Source organism: Eleginops maclovinus, chromosome 2 (genome assembly GCF_036324505.1).
Source record: "Eleginops maclovinus isolate JMC-PN-2008 ecotype Puerto Natales chromosome 2, JC_Emac_rtc_rv5, whole genome shotgun sequence".
NCBI lineage: Eukaryota > Metazoa > Chordata > Actinopteri > Perciformes > Eleginopidae > Eleginops > Eleginops maclovinus.
In genome coordinates, this window is record NC_086350.1 from 28,038,425 (window position 1) to 28,056,447 (window position 18,023).

The following is an 18,023-nucleotide window of genomic DNA, read 5'->3' on the forward strand; positions in this document are numbered from 1 at the left end:
AAGAGCTGGTCTGATGAGTCTGCAAAGCCCTGAAAGACTGCGTGGGATCTGTTCACCAGCTCTCCCATGGGAGTACATCCCGGCCTTACTAACTGACTGTATTACGGATTATTTTAACTTTTGTGTGTAAAACGTTGTACCTACCAGGAACGTGCAATGTTTTCCAAACCACAACCCATGGATTACGCTTGAAATAAAGACTGTTCTGTCTGTGTGAAAACCTTTAATATTCAAGGGCTTGTATTATCATATGCACAGTATAGTGTAGTCATGGCAATGAAAATCTCAGGTCCCGAGCTCCTCCAAAAATGCAACATATTGAGCTGTTCTTCCTGAGGAGGTTCAGGTCCTTCAACGTGTGCACGAGGCTGCTGCAGACGTTCTACCAGTCTGTGGGGGCCAGTGTGCTCTTCTTTGCCATGGTGTGCTGCGGGGGAAACACCAACAAAAGGGATACTGACAGGCTGAACAAGCTGGTGAGGAAGGCTAGCTCTGTTGTTGGATTTAAGCTTGACAATCTGGAGGAGGTGGCTGAGGGGAGGACGAGGAGGAAACTGGACAGTATCCTGGATAACCCCTCCAAAGCTAGTGAACATGAGGAGTACGTTCAGCCACAGACTCATCCCACCTTGGCACAGCACTAAGCTCCTGGGAAACTCCTTTGTGCCTGTAGCCATCAGGCTGCACAACAAGGGGGTAACCATGTGACTCACTGACAATAACCCAGACTGCACATCAAGCCTGCACTCTTGCACTTTTGCACAAAGACTGTAACCTGCATCAGTATCTGTTTCAATAAAAATATATGTAACAATCTGGACACATAAATGCACAGTATATATGTTCATTTAATTCCTTTTTTGTTTTAACAGCTTGTTTTACCAGTTACTTACCTGTACATAATTTAAATTTAAATACAATTTAATTGTTTAATCCTATATGAATCCACACTGTCCTGTTTTTCATTCTCTCTCTCTCTCTGTTGCTGCTTATACTCCTGAATTTCCCCTGGGCATAAATAAAGGTGCATCACATGTTATCTTATCTTATCTTATCTTATCTTATCTTATCTTATCTTATATATAGGACGTAAGACAACAAATAAATAAAATAAAACAAAAAATAGTGCAAAATGAAACAGTGTAGGATAAATTAGAATAGAATAGTGCAGATGGAGTTAACTATATACAGTATATGTCAGAAAAATCAATAAATACAATAAGCCAAATGATGCAGAGAATGTTGAAAGTGCAGGATTATATGTACAGGTAAATACAATTAAATGTACAAACAACAGAATGTAAGGTTAAATACTGTTCATTGAAATCCAAACAAATACTATTTGAAGTGATAACTATTAAGAAAATACATAAAATAAATAGTGAGATGCAACCAGATGAATGCTTTGGGTTATGGAGGCACTTCACTTCACAGAGTGCAGGCATTGTAGCTGCAGGTGAACCAGTTGGTGGGTGGGTGGACATTCTGAATATTAACACGTTCTTTTTTAACTGCTTTTTGTAGTTACTCGGATCTGTTATCATTAGGTTGATTTATTAGGTAGGTCCAATCAAAGGTAAGAACAGAATTCAACCAATTTCAGGCTGCCTGATGAGACTGTAATAATAGGAAGAAATGTAACCTCTTTCTGTTTTGAAAAAAATAAATAAGGGAATGTCTTTTGATATCAATAATGTCTCACCACCACTCACAATGTGTATGGACAAGAAATATCAACATTTATGGCCATTAAAATGGGGCCCTATTATGCTTTTATTGATTTCCCCTCTCCTGTAGTGTGCTCTTTAGGTGTGTAAATGGTCTGCAGAGGCTAAAATCGCTGTGTTCCCTCCAGAGGGAGTTTCTCTCTATGTCTATGTCATTACAACCAACACATTTTTTGACATCTTTAATTAAATAAAACAATCTTTAATCACAATAAAAGGAAAGCATGAACAAAGTAATTACATAAAATCTTAATATTGTTATTTCAGGAATACAAGAATATTGTTATTAAAACTGCTGTACAAAAGTGCTTTTTGGCCCTCTATCTAACTTTATGTACTTAAGAAGTTCGACTTTCTAAAAGGTTAAAAATATTTTTTATTCCATATTAATAATATTTTCCATTCCATTTATTTTAAACATGATCATATTATGTAAATACATTTTTTTCTGAACCTGACAAACTTACTCTGTCACAGTAAAATACTTTAAATTGAAAGATCTGTCCCTCATCCATGCAAGGCTTATTTAGCTGGACCAACAGCATGCTTAACCCGTATGAAGTTCTGAAGTAAAGAGCTACAACATCGGCTCATTAAGCTTTGCTTCAGTCTCGAACCAACTCAGAACATTCTGCTTGTTCTCTGTGATCCATTTTATGTTGCTGATGGTTCTCTCAATGGACTGATCCAATGCCAGCGTCCCAGAGCCGAAACCCACCTCAGAGTTATCTGCCTTGAACTGCTTTAGCTGAAACAATGAAAAGAAACATAAAGTGAGTGTGTTGTTGGAGAAGTGAGAGCCACGGTTAACAGCCCAGGGCTCATCAGAAGTGCAGGTGTTAGAAGTCCTTCATCGCAGAGGTACACTAAGACCAGAGACCAATGACTGGGACAGTCTGAGTAGAGACATCATTTTAGCTACTGGTCCTTTTACAGCATGAGGCTTTGTGAAGGAAGTGCTGTGCCGCATCGCTAAACTCCTCTGATGCAGTTAGTGAATTATATTGGCCTTGGCTTCTGAAGTAATGCCGTAATGAGATTTTACGATGTTGTAGGTAATAATCTAGGTCGTCAAGTAACTTAAAACTTAAAGCAGCGGTTTAAAACTGTCAGTTGCTCTCCTTTGTAGGGTGCGGAGGCAGGGCCGGATCTACCATATGGGCAACCTGGGGCCTCTTAGCAAAAGTGACAAGATTTTTTTTATTGTTTGTTTATTTTTTTTGTCTGCACAACCTCACTCATCATAAAGCATTTTAAATAGAACTCAGTCTTCACCACCGTAAATACCACTGCTTTTCGATAAGGTCAGGTATTGTTTCTAAACTGTCTCTGATAGGGTCTCGCTACACTTGGAGATGTTACAGTTGGAGGAAAATTAAGGAGCTTTTTATTCTATTAAGCAGCTGTGTGCAGCATTTACTGTAATAATCACACACAAATATTCAACAGTGCAGACTTATGTGGAGTTACGTGTGCAAGCATTTCTGTCTTGGGGTGGGGTTGGGGGGCCCATTAGCTCTCACTTCCCAGGGGGCCCTGGAGTTACTAATCCTGCCTTGTGCGGAGGGGGTTGCAGGATGGGAAAGATTTCAGAATAAACTGCTAAATAAGTCAAATGTAACAATTTAGCTTCATCCACAGCACATCATTGGTGCAGCTGGCTGTGTGGCAAATAATCAAATTACGTTTCTGACACATAAATTAAGTTCACAATTTCTGGACAGTTTGTATTTTGATTTTATGAACGCAGCCCTGACCTGTTTGGACATTTTAACAAAGTTTCTTCTCGACAATGATTTGGTTCAGGAATTGTCTTCAATGTAGACAAAATGTTCTAGAACATCTAACCTGTTGCAGCTCGTATTCAGAAGAGAAGCGTTTGGTGACTCCATTGATCAGGTTAGAGAAGGAGAATGATCCACCTCCATACCTGGGAAGGAAAATAAAGTCAAGACCTATCAGCTCCTTTGGGATGTAAATTGCATACAGTCGGTAAAACAAATTCACTACACTGAGCTCACATTTCTAAACTGTTCAGAGTTCAGTTTGCTCCATGACAGTGATTGATAAACCAGGTACACCAAGGCCTGATCAGAAGCCAGACATGGATTCAGTAGTTTGACGTACAGAGGAGCAAAAGAGGGATTTAACCTGTGGGACTTGCCGTAATATACTGTGATTATTTTTTTCGTTTTTGCCAGGAGTAATTCCAATAACACAAAATGAAACTTAATTATTTCCAGTGAATAATAAAATATTCATATTTCTAGAGGTCTGACCCAAACAGCTTCCTTAGAATATTTTTTTAAAAAGCCTAAATAAATGTATCTCATACCTGTAAAAGTGTTTTCATTACAGATGCTAGAAGACTGACTTTTTTAAAAAACTGAAGGTCTTTGGAACATCTGATTATGCGTTTTCTACCACCAAGATGTATTGCTTATTGCTTCTACCTAGCAAACATCAAACTATGAGCTTCAGTGAGACTCCACTCAGGAGGAGAGGCCTGCAGGGTTTATGAGCTCCAAAGGTCTTCTGAAGCCGTTGAGTTACACTGAACAAGCTCAGTCTATAAAATATGATTGATAACAAACATGCCGGTTAAACTGCCTCTCTATGTTACAAAACAATAATCAATGTTTTATGATGTGACTGTGCCTTAGTTAGACATCATAAAATCATAGGTCCCAAGGACTGTGACTTCACACACCATGTGTCTGCACTATAACAGCCTTTACAGACTCCATTCTTCTTGAGTTACAGAAAAGTCTCACGCCTTTTCTTATGATGCAGTGGTGTCAGCAGGCCTGGGGAGTTATGGATTACATGTACCAGGATGATGTAATCATAAAACCAAGGTAACTGTGTTTGATTACAATCATGTAGGCCATATTGATGGACACTGGAATGTTAATGGGCATGGAAACTGTATTATTTTGCTATGGGCACTGTAGTATTTACTGTATTTGATCATTTGTAATGTTCTGATATATGTGTCAATCTGCAATAACAATTCTAATATTTTAGTAGGTCAAGTTATGGTTACAATGAGTAAGGCTCATACAGGCACTTAGGGCAGCTTAAGGGTCCTTTTAGGTGAAGACGTAGGAGGGGCACAGGCGTCACTCATTACACCTAGCCGACACTATGCAGCTGCGTTGCAGTGATGTGCTTGTGGTTCTGTGTTTCCACAGGTGAGCAAAAGTAGTAAAAAGATGCATTAAAGTAGTGGCAGCAGTGGCGGTGCGTCAATAGTGGGCGCTTGGGCGCCGCCCACCCTGACTTTTTGAGTTAAAAAACGTTATATATACAACATAATTGAAATAAGAAATGTACCGTGTTTATGGGTTAAATGTGTATGGGAGACCACTGTCAAGAACCGCTAAAATGTGTCCGGACATAATATATTGCCATTCGCCTTTTCTGAGAATAGGCAGGTCGGCTACCGTCCGTGGGCGCCGATAACATGGGAGTCTATAGGAGAGCTTATACTTTTCTCAGTCATTTTAGCAAGGATAGCTTTTCATTGGGGGATGAAACTTAGATCTGTGGGCGCAAATCTTTGCGCCCACAGCCAATGGCATTGTTTCTTAGTTCAATGTGACATTCTTAGATACGCGATTGGACTATTTCGGCGAATCAGCATCGTTATCATTCCCTAACCACAAGCGTAAAGAGCAGCACCGTAGCTAGCTGAAACTTAGATTGAGTGAATATGGCGACATCGATGGCTGAGAACTCCGTGCAAGCTCTACTTAAAACACCGTTTCATCGACTATCAGATGTCGAAAAGAAGAAATTGAAAGACTTGGGACCCGAGCGTCCGGATTTAAACATTCAACAGACGACCACTGATCGCGGGAGAACCTACACTCGGACTTTCTCCTCAAACTTGTATGCTAAGCGGAATTGGTTAGCTGGTTGTACAGTGAGCAATGCCTTTTTTTGTTTCCCTTGTCTGTTATTTCAAAGTCCTGGGACTGAAACACTTTGGACTACAACCGGGATGAAGGATCTAAAGCACTTCACACAAAAATGTAAGAAGCACGAATGTGGCCGCAGCCACCTAACCAACTGTCTTAAGCTAAACCTCTAAAAAAGTGCTATTTAAACCGTGCCGCCCAACTGCGCCCCCCCCAAAAAAATGTTCACCAGCCGCCACTGAGTGGCAGAGATATAAAACGAATGTGTAAGAGTAATAGACTACCGGTACTGTACATATGGGATTTATATCCGAGTCTACAAGTAAATGAGTAACAAGACTGTGTAGTGTGAAACAGTGCTTCACCTGGTCACTAATATGGGAATCAGTAGTGTGACCATCGCTAATATTAAATGCAGTAGTGTAACGCCTTGTAGCTTGCTGGAGTATAAGTTGTGTATTTGAGCAGAATAATGTCAGACTGAATGTGTGTTTTGCTGGTTGTTAATGCAAGCGGACATGTGATATTTTATGTGTTATGCAAGTTTAAGAGTGCGGGTGAATGTTGATAATGTGCGTCCCTCATTAGACCGAGCCGACAGTATGCAGCTGCGTTGCAGTGATGTGCTTGTGCTTCTGTATTTCCAGAACGAACAGAAGTAAAGAACTATTTTAAACTCATGCACGCCTGGAAGTCCCTTTTGTGTCCAAGTGTGCAACACGATTATTTAAAAAAAAACTAATCTGATCACTGTTACATTTACACATATTACTAGCAGGATTACACAGTGACAAAACCTTTTGGAATAAGATCGATATATTATTGTCAGACGTACTTATATTTAGGTTAATTTAATATCTTGGTTTTAAGGTTACATTTTTTACACAGAATTAAGTGAAAAACATCTTATTGTTAGTTATTTTCTAATTGTTTTTATTTGCATTAGATTTCATAAAAATGGCATCCGAAAATATTAAAGTAACGGAAAGTAATCAGGTTACTTTAATATTTTGATACTCTGATTAGGTTACTGATGACATTTTTGACATTAGTTACGGTAAAGGATTACATTTCTAAAGTAACCCTGCCAACCCTGGGTGTCAGTAACTGAAGTGTTGCACTCACTCATTGAAAATATATGTCCATCGAGCTCTGACGAAGTCCCAGGCCAGAGACTGACCCGCCACATTGCTGGCGATGTAGACAATGGTGGAGGTGGCATCCTGCTTTCGGATCAGTGTTGAATTCAGAGTATACTCCAGGTATCTGAAAGGTACAAGCAGACCCATGAGAACACTGTGTGGTCAGTAGGCTGTCAGTTATCAGCCGAGTGTTCAGAGGTGGGAGATAATGTACATGATCAAAAGTAGAAGTACCAGTGTTACAAGTAAAAGTCCTGCAATCGAAATGTTACAAATGTATATTCATCACATATAGTGAAAGTACCAAAAGTAGTCATTGTTTGATTGGTCCATTTCAGAATAATATCTCTGATATGTTTTATAATGATTGATCATTAAAGTGTTCTCAGAGCTGGTAAAGGTGCAGCTAGTTTGAATGGCTTTGTATACTGCAGGGTAGCTGCTGAATTTAATCCAGGTGAACTAAAGTCTGATTTAAGGGCTGATTATATTTACCATCATTAATCCAGATCTGTAAAGAAACTAAAGGGATTCAATACATGTAGTGCAGTAAAAGTACACCATTTACCTCTGAATTGTAGTGGAGTAAAAAAGGTAGCATAAAATCGAAATACTCAAGTAAAATACAAGCATCTGAAAATTGTAATTACAGTACTTGAGTGAAAGTACTGAGTTACTCCCCCCCTCTGGTATTAGCCCAGCTGTGTGTGTACACTGCAGACCTGTTGAGCAGCCAGGGCTGCTTGGTGCAGGACAGAGCTGAGCGCAGCTTTTCAGCCTCACTAGCAATGGTGGCCTTCTGAAACTCTGACCAGGCAAACTCCCACTCTGTAGCGCCCCCTGCTGCAATGGCGTTACAGTACACAGTGGAGCGCAGGTTGGGGTGGATCCTACAGAAAGATAACATTTTTGAATTCAGTCCGAAAGCATAGATGGAAGACAGATGGTTGCACTTCAGAATTGAGACGTGGAAGGATTACAGGTTACACTTTGTGATGTACTCACTGGGAACCAGTGTCCATCCAGTTTTTGAACAATGTCTTGGTAAGAGTTGTGCATTCCTCTAAGCCTGTTCTGCAGGCCATGCTGATAGCATTCTGCTGATTATACCTGGAGAGCGGAGGAAAGGGAAGGTCAGCACGCATGCAGACAAAGGAAGGAAGAATGAGGCAGGTGCAGCTCACAGAGAGAACAGGATTAACAGGAGGTCTTTATTATGAGGGCTTTGTTCTATATGTATCCAGAAAACGGTTTCATATTGTGAAGGATAACCTGAGAAGCACCTGTTTGCATTGGCAGTTGTAGACCAATTCTACTGGGGGGGCCAGGCTGGGACCAGTTTTTTTTATGAGAGGGGCATAATAAAACAAAGACAGTATAAAGTAATTGCATAAAATAAACAAAAGACAGTAATTGGTATTTGTTTCTGTACAGGTATTTATTTCAGTAACTTGAAGTTATGCTTCTTTGTTCAGTAGTTATTTATTTTCATTTACAGTATTTGTTTTAATAATTTAGTAACAATTTTGTTAAATGACAAACGGTATTTGCTGCAACACTGAATATAAGGTTCAGTTCAATCTCTGCAGTCCATCAGGCTGAGTTTTCCTCTTCTTCTAAATCAGAGAAACAACATCCTATGGTTTTTACCTCTCAGCGTCCAGGCTTGAATCTTACTTGAAGTAAAACGGGATCAGCCTCTAGTCGGAGATGATACATCTTGTTTTTCCTGCCAATGCTTCAACCGGCCAGTGGCGGGGTACCGCTCTAAGGGGTCTGACTAGAATGCTAGTTAGTTCAGCCTATCATGCTGGCGCTATCGCCAATAAATTACAGTATTATTATTCTGGAGAGGGGGCCACAGGGGGGTCCCAGGTCAGCTTGATGGGGGCACTGGCCACTGTTGCCCCCCCACCCCAGAACCGCCCGTGCCTGTTTGGCATGGCCCTGTTTCAGTTTGGCCTAATTGTTTTGCTCATTCAAAAACAGAAATCACTTAAAGACCTCCAGGACTAAGCTCCGGACCTGGAGGGACAGGGCCGCCTTTGCTGCTGCACCCTCCCTCTGGAACGCCCTCCCCTGTCACATCAGACAGTCGACTACCCCATTATCTTTCAAACAATCCCTCAAAACCCATCTGGTCACACTTGGTTTTCCCATCCAGCTGTGTGTTCTGTGTGTGACTTTTGTAAAGTGTCTTTGTTTTATTTAGAGAAGTGTTATAAAAAAGACATGTATTATTATTATTATTACTAGAGTGTTCACATCTGTAGGAATAGTTTTTTATTCTTTTTTAAGTTCATGTTCACATTGAAAGCAAACACTAGACAGTGGTAATGCTCACCGAAGTGAGTTAGGAAGTTCATGTTTCAGCTGCAGTAACGACCACACTCTACAGCGCAGTGACGTTCAAATGTCACACGGAGAAAAAGACTTTAAATACACATTTTGCTGTTTGAAAGTTTGAAAGATCAATAATTCATGAGGAAAAAATGTGGTATCTCATTTTAACATTTAGTTCAATTATGACAAATTGCAGAATTAAAATCATTCTGATGAAACATTTAAAGGAGAAAATAAGTTTTCAAAGTAAAGCACTGTGCATGTTACACCGAGCACGTGTGTAGACTTAACCATTAGGAAGCCTGTGCACGTTAAAGTGGGTCAAAAACTGCACATTCAGCTGCTTTGGAGAAATGGGTCCAAGATCTATTACTGTTAATATAGTTAAGCTTTTATTCTGGTTTCATCTCATTAATCGACAGTAATCTAACATTTGATAAACACATTCACAATTGTTGAGGTAGATACAAGGTACATAAAGTGTCATAATGTTCTTCAATGTTTAACGCTAATTGCTGTGGTCATATTTTCTTATTGACTCCCATAAAAAATATGATCCTGGAAAAGCAGAAAGTGTGTGTACTCACTGGTCCAGATGTCCAGGAGGTATTTTGGTCCAGTTTGCAGTCAAGGTCTTATAGAAGTTAAACAGAGGGCTGACTTGTTTCATCAGGTATTTCTAAAAAGAAGCAAAACAAATTTAGGAAGGTTCCTTGAAGACCACAATCATTGAATATTGTTTGTCTCTTTTAGTTAGCTTCGGCTCACCTGCATGGGCCCATACACCTCGCTGCGGTCAAACATGAGGTAGAAGAAGTCCAGGTTGTTCAGGGCAGACTTCCAGGGCATATAATCTCTCTCCAGGTTCAGGTACTTGGTGGTTTTCAGGGCCATCACTGTAGGGATTATCTTTGCTCTTTGGGGTTACGAGATAAAAACGAAGAGTGTTTAAAAAAAATGACAAATGAGTTGTATAACTTCATCAAAAGTTCTGTAGGTAATGAGTGGGGCAGCATGTTTGTAGTGTACTGTAATAGTAATATGATTTTAGGACAGTTTTTCTTGTTCCTGTTTTTACTGTATGTCGGGATGAAGGTTTATTTTATGTTTGCTTGTAAACTACATTTTTGAAATAAGAATCTTGATCTTGATCTTGATTATTCAAATTTCCTTATTAAATTAAATCCGAAATGAGGTTTGATTTTGTGTAATTGTTATGTTAATGGATATATATCTCAAACTGAAGAGTAAAACCTGTAGGAATAAAGTTGCCTTATAAGGTGTATGTTTGGATGATTATTTATACTATATATATATGCTTTCTAAATATCAAAACGGGAGGACAGAAGTTGATAGGAAGAAAACCGTAAACACTCTTGATGGACAACCTTTGCTTCACTTCATTTTTTTCTACATTTCAACGATCCTGATGATGCTGTGGTCATGTGACACAGCATTAGCAGGACTTACCTGGCCAGGTTGAAGGCGTCATCCACCAACTGAGCTCTGTTGATTGCTGGAATACTCTTGAAGAAAAAGAGCAACAACTGTGTCACTATACCACACCCGCTTAGATCAAACAGCACCATCATCATGATGAGAGAAGCAGAGATTATTATTATTATTCAAAGTTTCTCAAACATACATTATGTTTGGTACTCAGAACAGCGAGCAGGCGGTCCCAGTTGTCTTTGTCATAGTTGACTCTGTAGTAGCCCAGCACGTTGATGTTGGCCAGCACCCAATCTGTTGGCCCTGTTGTCTTCATTTTATCAACTATGTCTACAGAGGAAAACCAAGGTCAGATTTTTCATTACAGTTATACACAAGACCAAAGATATAAAATATTTATGGAACGTCCAGATGCATCTGCAATACAGGATGCCATAAAACTGTGGTTGAAAGTTTATCTGATGGCATAGTAAAACAGTACCAGAACAAAGAGATAGATACTCTCATCTCCTCCCCAAAACACTCAAACACAAAATCTTGTCTCCAAACTCAGTCAAGAGAACTTTCCCACAGACGGCTCCCACCAGGGGAGCATAAACGGACAAAGCTTCAAAGGGAAAACTTGGAGTTTACAACTGAAAACTAAGTGATATATGTCAATCATGAACTACTGGATTAAATTGTAATCTCACAGGATTCGCAGTTATGAAAACGTTTAAAGATACACCCCTACATCCCTTCATCCCTCAATCCTTACATCCTGTCATTCAAACATCCTTCATCCCTTCATCCCTTCATCCCTACATCCCTACATCCCTTCATCCCTTCATCCCTACATCCCTTTATCCCTTCATCCCTACATCCCTACATCCCTTCATCCCTTCATCCCTACATCCCTTTATCCCTTCACCCTAACATCCCCCTTTCCTACATTCAAGGCCCTAGGAAGTGCTCCAGACTCTGAGGGAAATATTTGTAGTGGCCAAACGGCGGGTATTACAACTTCCTGTCAGTCCGTGACGTCACCCGGCACAGAAATACTTTTTCCCATTGACTTACATTGGAAAAGAGACATATCATAATGTTTTTTAATCTAAATAAACTACCCAGTATGAACCCTTTCATAGCCCTTATTGAAAACATTAGGTCCTTAAAGTTGTAAAATGGGCTAAAAGCTGAATACAGATTTATTTTCTCTCTCCATTCATTCTACTGAGCCGACATATCGGCGGCGAGGCTTAAGGGGAAATACAACTGCGCATGCTCTATGCTCTCGACAGCCAGGCATGATGGGTAATTTGTGAGGTTTTGCTCTCGAGAATCTCAGGCTTTTTGTCTTCATGCGCCAATGAGCAGCTCTCATAGGAATGAACGAGGCCCCACCTCCAACGCTGGATCCAGCTCTGATTATACTGTACATCCATGCCTACATCCGTCACCTCTGCTTCCCTTCATCCAAACATCCCTTCATCTCCCATCATCTGTCTCCATTCATATTTAACTTGTGTATATTTAAAACTTCTAATTCTAGGAATCGTCTGGGTTGCCGTAATCAGCCCAAGCAAACATCCCATCATTGTGGCGTGGTCCCTGCTAGTGAATATATTCTATTTATTTTAATATGAACTAAATTGGCCTGCTTCAAATAGAAACTGTACAACATATATAAACATTGTGACAGCAAACATGTTTCCAGCTCTATCATTGATACATTCAGTTAGATTCCCTTCTCTGTGAACCAGCTGATGCTCAAATGAAATCCAGAGCTGGATCCCAGACGCTAAAGAGTCATGTTTCTCTCAGTGATCGAGATGTTTGGTTAAGTGTCTGTTTCCTTGTATCATGTCTTAATATTTGTCTTTGTTTGATGTTGCAAATGGAGCTGCTGTGACGCAAGAAAAATGTCGGATTGATCTGAGAGTAAAGTATTATCGTAGCGTATCAAACTCACTAGTCTTCTCAGCTTGTGTGTGTGTTGTTATTTTTGTTAGGCTCCAGTGTTTCCGGCCCCTATGATTTGTCTGCTGCTTCGTTTATTGTCTCTATTAAATGTGTTATCTCTAGTCAGAATTCATTTCATGTGTCAGAAAATAATCTCCATGTTTTCGATTGTATTTGTGCATTCCTACCTGTTTTGGCCTGTAGCCATTGGATGTCTGTCTGGTGGACTTCAGTCTTCATCCACTTGATCGGAACAATCCATTCATAACTGTAGGATAAAAACAACTGTAATATTACATCTACACACAGTGTATTCTTTGTTGCTTCCTTTGATTTCCTGCCATGAAATGTATAGATTAATGAGTAGTTTAGTTGCTTTTTATTAAAATACTGGAATTTGAAGCATTATGAAAGCAGTGGCATAACTAGGGTAGTGGTTTAAGCAGGAATAAATATATACATAAATAAATATCAATATGACACATTCACAAGTGTTGTTAGTGATAAGCAGGGTTTGGGAAAAATAAAATACCAGTGTATATTTGATTTTGGTCAGTAAATATATAAATAAAAAACACAAATTGCTTATTTCTATTTCTGTCTTTTAAAAATGAGCCTCAGTGCGTTAAATGGGAAAGGGTTAAAAGGTTGAGGAACTCATTTGGGTTATCAGAGAATGGAATGGATTTAGGAAAGGAAGAGTACACACTTGAAGGGAGATTCAACAGTGACTGTAGAATCTGGATCCAAGAGGAAGTGCTTCTGGGTTACGGTCCCAGTCTTGGTATCTATGGTAACCACAGGGAAGCCCATCTGCAGCACCCAGGTGTTCATGATGTTGTTTACCGTGTCAGGAAGTTTGATGTCAGTATTATTATCAACAGCCTTTGGAAGCAAACAAACAAGAAAACAAATGATGTAACAGCCAGCAGTGTGTGCAGGAGATCATGGTCACATTACATTCTTAAGAATCTAATTAGAGTAACATGCCATCTGCAGATGTTCCCACAGGTCTGTGTAGACTGCATTCCCAAAGGCAAATGTATTCAGGTAGCTCTACAGGGTGGACAGAGAAACACACACACACACACACACACACACACACACACACACACACACACACACACACACACACACACACACACACACACACACACACACACACACATTACATTACTTCTTTGTCTCTAGAAGGTGAAGGTTTCAGAGCAGAAGCAGGGGACCCCTCCATTTCTACAGCACGTTGTCCACCTAGCTCACAACAAGGCATTTTCATTGAAAAGAAACATGAAATGAGCAGATGACTTTTATTTTGAATAACCTCTAAAGCAGGTATGTCAATCTGAACTACACAGTGGGAAATGACAGGGCAGCCATATACAGTTATTTGATATGTTTTTATTTTATATATACTGTTGCATGTTCCATATCGTTCCTATATTTAAAAAAGGGTGGTTAAGCTAAAGAACACATTCTGATTACCTTTCTACAGCTAACCTACCAACAGCGACTCACCACAGCGTGTTTCAAGCCTGAATATGATGCATTTCATATAACATAATTCATCTTTTATATTGTTCTGTTTAAAAGAACTGAGTATCTTATATGTAAACTTTATATTCCAGGCAGTCAGGCCGTTTAATGCATTAAAGCCGATGTTTAGTTTTCTCCCTGAAGCGCTCTTTGAACTTGCATTTTCAGATATTTTAAAATCATCAGATGCATGTTACATGTTACTAAAACAGAATTAGTGTGCGATTTGAAAAGGATTCTTACATTCTTAACTTTGTCAAATAAATGGAGACTCTAATTTCTATAGAGTTCTTACCGTGAGTCCCTGCGTAAAGACTCTTTCACTGAGGAAATCCGACAGCATCCGCAGAACAGATGCTCCCTGGGGACATGAGAACACATTTTAAACTTTAAGATCAGACTTTAAGGGACTTTGAAGCAAATGTTTGTGAGAAAAAACTGAATATGGGAGAAAATGAATTGGGTGTATTGACTTTACGATCCGAGATGGCAAAGTGTCCTGCTCCTCTTAAACAGTGTTGGGTGTAACGCGTTACCAAAGTAACGGAGTTACAGTAATGTATTACTTTTTGCTGTAACACAGTAATATAACGCATTCCTTCTGAAATGTGGGTAATATAACATCCGTAAGAATTCTCAGTAACGCAGTTACAACACATTTTAACCTGAAATGATGTGGTGTTTTGTTTTTTAGAAATCACAAACATCACGAGACATTCCGACACCAGAGAAATAATTGTGCAGGTAGAATAGTGACTCAGTAAGCCTGCTTACTATTGGTTAAGAGGGCTGCAGAAACAGATTCACAATGCAGAGCTGCAGGCTCACAATGCAGAGCTGCAGGCTCACAATGCAGAGCTGCAGGCTCGGAGAAAAGAAAAGAAAAAGACAGGAGTGCGCTGAGTCAAAGCAACAGAAGGTAACTTTCTCTGGGTCTGCTGCTTGAACCCCGAGAAGTTGAGACTCGTGGAAGAGTGTTGAAGATCTGCAGCCTCTGTCCTCTGTGGAATCGCCGGCTTTTAGAAAGCTTGTCAGCTTGCTTGTTAGGTCCAGTAGGTTACTGGGCCATGCCGTGTCTCCACCATGGGTGCCGCCAGGGGGAGGAAGGTTAGGACGATTCTAAGGGCCCAGCACTGACAGGGGCCCTTTGAGGGCTATCAATATTATTTTAATAGTATTGACTGTTAAAATGTTAAGATTTTTTTTTTGTGGGTGGGGGGCCCTAAATTGAAATCTTCAATGGGGCCCAAGATTTCTGGCGGCGCCCCTGGTCTCCACTAACATGTTATTAATAACAAACAGTGATGTAATGTTACCGGTATCAAATATTATTTAGCCCAGTTAAACGGAGCAGGAGTTTAATGTCTAGCTGTTTTCCTCATTTTCAGCATGTACTGCCAGATAGATAGACATTTGCCAAAGAGTTGGATAAACAGCCCCGTAAAAGAAATGAAGAAACCACTGCAGCATGTTCAGTTTCTCTTGTTTTACTATTAATAGGTATGTCTTTGAGTTAAATGGTTTGGGTTTGTTTGGGTTTTTTTTCAATTGTATTCTTTAAACTACTGACAACATTTATCTGTGTTGGAATTCAACAGAAAATGGAATGGCTGCCATACATGTAGAGATAAAGATTTAAGAAAAATTGGAGTGGTCTTTTCATTTTTTCCGGAGCTGTATGCTTTCGTGTCTTTTGTGATTCTGACGGTGATTGATACATAGTGGATTGGCCATGAGCCTTCACTGCAATAAACTACATTTTAGCATTAAAATGCCTAGCCATACTTTGGCGGTTATTTTGGGGGAGGTAACTCAAAGTACCTCAAAAGCAGTGTACGCATTACAGTTCAGAGACAGTAATAATTTAATGTAACTTATTACTTAAAAAAGAGAGTAATGAGTAAAATGTACTGTATTACATTTTGGAAGTAACTTGCCCAACACTGCTCTTAGGCCTGACAGTCGAAGGTTACCTTGCTGTATGAGATGGCATCAAACAGCTCACTGATCTGTGCTGGTTTCTGGATGTCCTCTTCTTTAGAGGACAGAGGGTGAGAAGAGGCCAGGGCATCAACAGCAAACACCCTGTGGACGTCATTGAGCACGATGAGGTCTTTCTATTATGAGACAAATAAGAAAAAACAGAGTCCATCAATCCATGTCAGCACCATCCTATATTGCTCTTATTGTTGAGGACATGAAGAGGAAGTCCTTACTATATTCCAATCCGGTTCAGCGTGGTCAGCTCCCAGATACTCAACATAGGATGCAAACCCTTCATTCAGCCACAAGTCATTCCACCACCTCAGGGTCACCAGATTACCAAACCACTGCAGGGGAGCACAGAGCACAGGTCACAACGCAGCTCAGTAAAACACAACCAATCAGCTCTTCAGATCTGTAGCCCCGAGAGAAGGACGAAGCTTCTCTTTCAATATATGTATTATTATTATTAAAGTTACTTAAGTAAAAGAACAAAAGTATTGGCATCAAATTATACTTAAATCACCAAAAGTACATTTCAGAATAATATATATACATTGACTGGGTAACTATTATAATTATTTATGTGTTTTTATCAGCTGGTAAATGAAGAGCTAATTTGCCAAATGAATGTAGCTGAGCAGAAGTATAAAATGAGAATGAGAATACTCAGATAAAGCACATAGTACAAGTACCTCAAAAGTACCAAACTTGAGTACATAAAGGTACTTTGTTACTGTACACTACTGTAGAGCGCAACTCTTGTGACAAGCAGAAGTTTATGTATAATTAATTGGAAGGTGAATTCAGACAGGCAGGTCTGCATGGTGCACAGAGAGCCCGATATACACCGTTGTTCTTTTGTGTAGGGGTTCTGTTATCCCATAATAACTGTTGAGTTGAGAATGTCTGCGTTGGCTACATTGGCGATTTAGCAGATGCAGACTGTACCAGCATATGTGCCACAAACCTTTATTTGACTGGAAACATCTGCAGCACACACACAGTGCGTGAGGAGTGGGTCGGAGGACAATCAACACGGTAAGCTTTTGTTTTGGGTCTGTGTGGGATTATTTCTTCTGTTTGTGGACCCAGCACAGTGCTGTGAGACGCCTACCTTCTTACTGAGTTGCTGTAAAAACAGACTACAGTAGGCTAGGTAGGGAGGAAGTGACTAAGCCATATCAAGCGTGGTAACCCAACATAATTTTAGACCTGAACAGCACCCACAGTTACCTGGCAGATTTCAATGTCTTGGAGAAATGGGTAGAATAGAAGTACTTTATTGATCCCAGTTTGGGAAATTCTGCAACAACAACATTTCCCAAATTGGGATCAATAAAGTACTCTATTATATTATATTCTACCCATTTCTCCAAGACATTGAAATCTGCGAGGTCACATGGGCACCAGTTCACAGATGCCCTGGTATTTTGCCAGAGGTGGGAAGTAACTAAGTACATTTACTCAAGTACTGTACTTAAGTACAAGTTTGAGGTGCTTGTGCTTTCCTTGAGTATTTCAATTTAATCCTACTTTGTATTTCTACTCCACTACATTTAAAGAGAAGTAATGTAAATTAGGCCCAATACATTATTTTACAGCTTTAGCATTGAACAAAATTAAATAGTGGTTAGTCCACAAAAATGTAACTGGTGGACTTTAATCACAAAAGAGTCAAATTATTTAAATATTTACAAAAAGTCCATCAGTTTGTATACAGCAGTAAAATGCTTCTTGGTGAAACAATATTATCTAGAAATTTCACATATTTAAATATAATTATATACACATAAAGGCAATTTTTATGCCAATGATTACTTTTCTTTTTATAATATAAGTACATTTAGCTGACAATACTTTTGTACTTTTACTTAAGTAAGTTTTATTTGTAATTGAGTATTTTGACAATAATGTATTGGTTCTTTTACTCAAGTAAAGCATCTGAATACCTCTCCCATCCCTGGTGGTACAAATAC

General features: G+C 39.5%; 1 protein-coding gene across 1 annotated transcript in view; it reads right to left on the bottom strand.

Annotated features, from left to right (window-relative positions):
- Positions 1-1,894: 1,894 nt before the first annotated feature.
- LOC134857980 (aminopeptidase N-like) overlaps positions 1,895-18,023 on the bottom strand; it is a 20,313-nt gene continuing 4,184 nt past the window's right edge. Inside the window, exons 7-21 of the mRNA XM_063873789.1 lie at positions 16,278-16,391; positions 16,035-16,178; positions 14,357-14,422; positions 13,519-13,584; positions 13,238-13,413; positions 12,717-12,796; positions 10,781-10,917; positions 10,606-10,661; positions 9,904-10,051; positions 9,723-9,814; positions 7,798-7,902; positions 7,515-7,682; positions 6,776-6,916; positions 3,576-3,657; positions 1,895-2,475 (exon numbers count right to left, since the gene is read on the bottom strand). Of these exons, the coding sequence (XP_063729859.1) occupies positions 2,305-2,475; positions 3,576-3,657; positions 6,776-6,916; positions 7,515-7,682; positions 7,798-7,902; positions 9,723-9,814; positions 9,904-10,051; positions 10,606-10,661; positions 10,781-10,917; positions 12,717-12,796; positions 13,238-13,413; positions 13,519-13,584; positions 14,357-14,422; positions 16,035-16,178; positions 16,278-16,391 (1,746 nt within the window). The 3' untranslated portion in view covers positions 1,895-2,304. The remainder of the gene's footprint in view (positions 2,476-3,575; positions 3,658-6,775; positions 6,917-7,514; positions 7,683-7,797; positions 7,903-9,722; positions 9,815-9,903; positions 10,052-10,605; positions 10,662-10,780; positions 10,918-12,716; positions 12,797-13,237; positions 13,414-13,518; positions 13,585-14,356; positions 14,423-16,034; positions 16,179-16,277; positions 16,392-18,023) is intronic.